This window comes from Lolium rigidum, chromosome 1 (genome assembly GCF_022539505.1).
Source record: "Lolium rigidum isolate FL_2022 chromosome 1, APGP_CSIRO_Lrig_0.1, whole genome shotgun sequence".
Lineage (NCBI taxonomy): Eukaryota > Viridiplantae > Streptophyta > Magnoliopsida > Poales > Poaceae > Lolium > Lolium rigidum.
Genome location: NC_061508.1, coordinates 110176434 through 110183413, shown reverse-complemented (window position 1 = coordinate 110183413; position 6980 = coordinate 110176434). Strand labels below are relative to the sequence as shown.

General features: G+C 44.1%; 1 protein-coding gene across 1 annotated transcript; it reads right to left on the bottom strand.

Annotated features, from left to right (window-relative positions):
• Positions 1 to 3594: 3594 nt before the first annotated feature.
• LOC124650069 (protein LEAD-SENSITIVE 1-like) lies at positions 3595 to 5893 on the bottom strand. The gene is made up of 2 exons (XM_047189634.1): positions 5800 to 5893; positions 3595 to 4352 (listed from the first exon to the last, which is right to left on the bottom strand). The coding sequence occupies exons 1-2, from the start codon at positions 5891 to 5893 to the stop codon at positions 3595 to 3597; spliced, it is 852 nt and encodes a 283-aa protein (XP_047045590.1).
• Positions 5894 to 6980: the final 1087 nt, after the last annotated feature.

The following is a 6980-nucleotide window of genomic DNA, read 5'->3' as shown; positions in this document are numbered from 1 at the left end:
TTTATCTTTCCCTTTTTCCAAGTGTGCCTTCTTGTGCTAAAACTCTCCGGGTTTTTGGTAGGCGAAGATACAAGTCGGTGAGCGATGCAAACCCTACAGCCGCAAGTTCAAATGTATGGTTGAAACGCCGATAATCTGGTCCTTGGGATTCTTTCATTTGCCCCATTGTGCTAAAACAATTCAAAAATTATGGTTCCAAACTGTGTCAGCGTCCAAGACACAAGTTCAAGCTTGGACGCTGACACAGTTTGGAATCATCATTTTTATTAACATTTAAGCCTTGAGGTTTAAGCTTAAATATGCATGTGCCATCCTAGAAAAGGCATTTGGAAAAAATGAGGAAAAATTACCTCATTAGATAAAGAACCAAGGTACACAATCACGGTTTCATTGTAACGAACGTGCATTAATCTCTTCTATTCTTACCGAGTATTTCATTTGCCCCGCATTTAACTGTTGGTGGTGCAAGTACCAATTATGTTTTTCTCGGTGCTGCTTATGTAGATATTGCTTTTGTTGTTTCTTTCTTACTTTTGTTGCTTTTGACATAGCCATCGAGTGTTTGCTACTATAATATATTTCTCTATTTTGCTGGTTGTATATAAATGTTCCTACTTTTTTTTGAAATATAAATGTTTCCTACTTCGTTTGTAATTTCGTGTGCTTTATCCTAAGATCATTCTAATGGCTTCGTTTTCTAAAACCTAAAAGTCAGAATATTATTTTTCACCTAATTTTTAGCAGTGTTATACAAAGTGTACATTAGCATAAGTTTTACGGGATCGTGCGCCAAGGCGCACATTTAAATCTAGTGTTGAGTATAGAGATAGAGATAGGGCCGCTCTGTGTAGTGTCTTGTAAAAAAAGGAAACATTGGCTTCGCGACTATAGCCAATAAGTAATTATTATATGTTTACACTTTGTTTTTCTATGGTTTTCATGTGTTCATCTGCACTTGTTTTGATAACTTTCATGTGTAATTTTTGGTTTCTCTTTTTTGCACTTACATTCATTATATATTTCTATATTTTTATCTTATTCTTGTGCTTTGCAAACATGCATATGGATCAGGGCCTAAGAGCAGTGAATCAGAGCAATCCTTGCTAGAGCTAAGAATAACCAAAACTTCTTTTTTGTGATCTTAAGCTACAAACTGTGAATTTGAATTCTATGTTTAGAAAAGTGCAAATGGAAAACACTCGCAAATTTAATTTTTAATAGATAACTATGCAAAATCTCATTCCTATCCTTTCTATGGCCTATCATCATATCATGTAACCTTAATTCTATAAGTATATCATATCACTCTTGGCTCTTGTTATATAAGAGCATGACATATATCCTAGCACTCTTGTTCTATAGCGTGCCATCAATCATTGGTATCCTTTTTCCACAATCCACCATCCCATGTCTTGCTGGCCGGCTAGTTGGTTTGTCACCTTAACAAGTTGAGCTACTCTGATAGTTTTGTTGTGTTCCATTTTGCACGGTGAAAGATGTTGTTTATTCCCATAAACATTCGCTTTCGTATGCATGTTTGTGGTTTGCCTCTAATTTTCCCCATGTTTGTTTTCTGGTGCTATCTTCTTTTCTATTTATTACATGATTTTGTACACGTTAACACATATTCACACATGTCGCCCTGGTATTTTATTTTATTGTTTGAAACATGGTAGCCACAACAAAGCATTTTCCGTTATGTTGTATCCTATGATATAATAATATTATTACTACTGCATATGACTCGATTATTATCTTAGACACTAGTGGTTCTTGTCTTCTTTTTGGCCTAGTGTAGCTTGCAAAACCCACTCTTCATTTTCTTCTCCTCTTGAGCATGGCTTGCAAAATCCACTCTTTATTTGATATGTGCATATTTGATATGTAAACTAGTTTTTAATGTCGTGCCGTTGCAGAGGCTAGGTGTGTATTTGATATCATCTTGATAGTAATATGTTATTATTTGCCGAAAAAATGTGGCATAGAAGTTGGACAAAAAGTTATACGTTCAGTTCTCATGTTACCTAATTCGTAGGTGCCCTTCAATACTGGTTCCAACTTTACAGGGATTTCTCAGCACCTACTCCATTGCATCCATGTACTACAAGCCTAGCTAGAACTTGTCACTCAGAATCGAACAACTTGACAACGAACGCACCTCCTAATCACATGCTCTCCAGCGCAATGCAGTTTTATATACTTCATTCACTGACATAGGCCAAAGTGAACCTGTTTAACGTGTATATATAACTATATAAGCTACTTACTGCTCTTGGTATACTAGTGACTACAAGATTAGTCTGTAACTTGTCTGTTTGTCTTACCATCCTGTAACAATGGTCCTGAGCAGGCACCTTTCTTGCCTGGCTCGATCATGGATCAATCAACCAAGACCCAGATCTCAGCCATCCACGACATGACCAGCCTTTTTGGTAAAATAATGAGAACAAAAGCCACTGGACTGATGAGAGGGTCTAGGAGGCCAATCATTAAAGGCAGAAGAACACAGAGGAAGAAAAGGGGTTAAGGAGAGGGGCATCCGATCCGAGTAATTTCAGAAGAAACAACCTACATCTTACCTGGCCATCCAGATCTCGCACTGTCTCACGTGGGTAAAGGCGACGGTGAAGTTTCCCGTTCGACTTCATTGTCATTTTAGAATCATCCATGTGGTCTGGGCGATCGATCTCATGATCTCTACTGTACTGACCTACTGAGACATGTAAGTGCGCATACCTGAAAGTAGACAGCACCAACTTCCTACGTTGCTGTCATGAGTCCTTAATACTTCCTGAATGGAGGCCACTTTGTAGATTTTATTGGCGACACAGGGGCCGACCCACCGTATCTAAATCATTACGAAATATCAAGGAAAATATTAAATTGTGTGAATTTACAAAAAGTATCTCCACTTAAAAAAAAATCTGGCCTCGCTCAATTTTTCCTCTGAGTCCGACCCTGCTCGAGCATGTACCAGCGCGTCATTACTCTTAATGTAGCATAAGATAGTAGTGGTGCTTTGGCCCACAGGTGCATATGAACCTATTGTGAGAAATGCATAAAAATAAGATTTGAAATATTAAAAAATAGAAATAAAAAGTCGTGTGTACCTCCGAGCAGTCTATGTTCGCACGCAAGTTTATTTTATAATTTTGATTTCATATTTTTTTAACATTTTAAAAGATGTTTTCAGACAACAGTTTATTTGCACCTTTGAGCCGAATTGGATTTTCCAAGATGGTAAGCTAATTGGCGAAGATAGTAGAAGAGAGTGACAAAAAGATGAGATACAAAGTCAAAAGCCTTTATAAAGACAATTTATTGAAAATTTGATCTATGACAATTCAGAGAGCAAATGCAGACAATATATGTGAACCTAACCAACTATAACATGGTCGTCCAACTATGCAAACTCATTGACAATATGAGTTGATGATGCAAAAAGTAAAATTTCTTAACTATATCAAAGCACACTTCACCCTTCGATATCTATATACTATACTATTTGTCCTTATTGGCTTATTTCTGCAAAGTAGAAACTCCAAACTATCGGACCAAACTCAAAGGAGCATAATAGCCGCTAGTAGCTCCTGATCATTTCACAGGCTGCAATTGTAAATCACAGCCACGTTTCCTCTTCAACGGCAGCAGCCTCGTCACCACAACTTTACCGGGCTGCTGCTGTTTCTTCACCGACTCTTCCTCGGCTTTGGCGCGGCGCCAGCCGAGATGCGCCGACAGGTTCTCCACCTCGATCTTCACAACATCCTTCCTCACGCCAATGTCGGTGATGTACCTGCCGGCGCAGTACATCCCCGCGGTGACGGCGAACATGCCCAGCGGGCCGCCTGACATGAGCCTGAACGGGGTCGAGAAGAGCGCCGCCAGCGGCACGCCGACGGCGGAGGCCGCCTGGCCGCTCCTCCCGATGCCCGCCTCGGACGGCAGGATCAGCCCGGTCTTGCAGTAGAGCGCGAAGTCCTCGCAGTTGTTCTCGAACACGTCGTAGCTGCCGAACCCGTTCTGGAGGAGGTACATTGCCCGATGCACCACGGCGTCCGGCGGGTCGGACGCGGCGGTGGTGCAGGTGCCGCCGCGGAGCTTGGCGAGGAAGACGGCGGGTGGCACGCCGTACTCGAAGCCGTGGAGGGAGCCCTCGCGGAGGAAGCAGTCGAGGCAGGTGAGGATGACGCCGCTTTCCGGGAGCTGGAAGCCGCAGTCTGGGAAGGTCGGGCACTCCGGGGAGCCGCCGGAGATGAGGCTGGACATGGCCACGGCGGAGTCCAGGCCCGCCGTTCCCGCCTCTTTCTTCGTTGTGAAGTGGACCACCTTGCTACCACCGACGTAAATACCTGAAGAAATCAGCCACAATTGCGTCGCTTGAGTCTTGAGAACATGATCCATTCAACTCGAGAACAAATTCAGTACTGATCACTAATATCAACAGCAGTATACAAAACGTTTCCAATATTTTTTTTCTTATCTTCCTGGGTAGTTAATTGGACTGTACTAGACATAAACATTGGTCAGAAACATGTCATCTTTTGGATGCAGGTTTGGTCATGTGCAGAGTGACCCCATGCACGTCCTTCGTCCCTACATCTGTAATGATCGAATGTCCACGGAGACGTCCATAATGGCAGGGATCTATGCCTGCAAATGCAAGGGAAAAAGTACTACCGTGATGTCCATGCATGTAGCCAGCGCATAGAGACACCACGAATAAGAGCCCTTTATGCTTCCAGGTGTGGATCAAATTACGGCCGGTGAAAGAAGAAGAAAAATGGAAAGAGATGCAAAGTAAAAGAGCCATGTGGTAAGGAAGCAGCTAACTGGAAGAAGAAGAAGTTGCGTTAAGGCATCAAAGTGAAAACATGGCCACTTTGGCTAACCCGACGGATGTTAACCAAGGATTCCGTGGTGACCTTGTCTTTTACAGACCGACACTTGAGCACCGACTACTGTACTTGCGTATGTATAGCAGTTAGTGTAGGTAACAGTTGATTATGATTTCTGAGCAAGTTGCAATAAAAAAAAAGAGGGTTCTGAAACTTGTGAGGTAGTATAGCATTAGTTTAATTTCTTGAGCATGCTATATCGAGGGCATTTGGATCGGCAAATTCTCTTCGAGCCTGGCGTAAACTATACTGGTACCAGTTTGATAGTTTCAAGTGGCTATATCGTTTTTTCAGCCAACTCGTGTTGCAAGTTACTCAACCAACAACAGAAGTAAGATCCATCTGAAGATGTATCATAGCTAGGAGTAGTAGAGTGCTTGGGATGATCACTGCGAGTACAGCTGCCAATCAATTTTGGGACCTGAATAATACGGCTACGCTGCCAGCGATGGCAATTATGCATATACGGCAAATAGGGCAATTATGGATATACGGCAAATACGGGTGGACCCGAGAGCGTACCGTCAGAAATACGCGTCGGCTATTAGGGAAGCCGACGAGGACCCTGGGTGTACAATACGGTCAAGCTATCGCCTTCAGCACAGCGTAATCAACTGCCAAAATTCTGCGCGCGGCATGAGCAGGAAAATTGTCGAGAGGGAGCCGAAGCAAGAAGAGGCGGAAGCAGAGGCGCAGAGCACGAACAGAACAGAGAAGGGGGGAAAAGAGACGGCCGATCTCGAAGCAACAGTCCTGGCATTCACCGGCGAACAACCACCCACGCTGCCGAAAGCCCGAAATGCGGCGGCGAAGAACGATGTCCCGGACGCGGACGGACGTGCAAACGCGGCGGCGGCTCGCGGCGAGAGATATCGGCGGCGACGATGCGGGTGTGGCGTACCGTGGTGGGAGTAGGAGTAGGCGGCGCGCCATGTGTAGATGTGGTCGCCGGGCTTCAGCTCCGACCGCTCCACCCGGTGCGACAGCAGCCCCATCGTCGTTCGTCCGCTCCAGCCGTGCGCCCGTGCGCGCGCGCCGGAATTCGGCTGGTGCTGCACTGCCGCTTCCGCAGCTGCACGCCGGCGTGGGAGTTGGTCTGAGTGATGTGGGGAAGAAGGTAGCTAGCTCTCAGTCTCACTCTCACCCGGTGGCTACTGGCCGGGCTGGAGCTGGAGGGAGAGGTGAAGTGGGAATCGCGGGATTAAGCCGCTGGTTATGTTGACGCGCGAGGCTGGGCGTCGGCATGTGTGTGAGATCCGGGGTGCAGCCCTCGGGATTCGTGCGCCATCTCGGAATGTGGGGGCGCTGTCCTGCGTGCCCTTCTTTTTACTCCACTGCTGCACGGTGGTACGCCGGTTTTTTAATCGGCGAATCCTCTGGTTACAGGACAAATAAACGCTGTTTAGGTGATTGCTTTTTTCTGACAAATCTAACCCATACGGGAAGCTAATTTCTTGTGTGATCCTTTGGCGAAACAATTTCGGATTCTAACTTGGTTCAGCGCGATCGTGAATGGAGCCCAAGTGGAGAACATATCTAGTGATACCATCCTTTAGATGATACCGTGATACCGTACAAAAAAACGTATTTTTATACGTGGCAAAAAATTATACGAAAAAATATGAGTGCTCATGAAGCATGTCCCTACAACATCACAAAATTTCATATCCAAAATCGACATGGACACTGAGAAACAAAAAAGAGAAAACCAGCATGAATAGTGCTACCTAGTGTCACAAAAAGACAAAATTAGAAAATGACACTATTCATGCTGATTTTCTCTTTTTTGTTTCTCAGTGTCCATGTTAATTTTGGATATGAAATTTTATGATGATGTAGGGACATGCTTCATGAGCACTCACATTTTTTCGTATAATTTTTTGGCACGTATAAAAATACGTTTTTTGTACGGTATCATGGTATCATCTAAAGGGTGGTATCACTAGATATGTTCTCAGCCCAAGTGGTGCATGTTGGCGCGAACCAAAACCCATCCAGATACAATTCTCAATTAAAAGGGACATGATGTAATACGGAGTATATGTTTATGTAGCTATCGGCCCTCGAACGGTATATTGGTAG

Coding starts and splice junctions, on each gene's coding strand:
- LOC124650069 (XM_047189634.1), bottom strand. CDS start 5,893: ATGGGGCTGCTGTCGCACCGGGTGGAGCGGTCGGAGCTGAAGCCCGGC. Junction 4,353..5,799: donor CTACTCCTACTCCCACCACG/GTACGCCACACC, acceptor TGATTTCTTCAG/GTATTTACGTCGGTGGTAGC.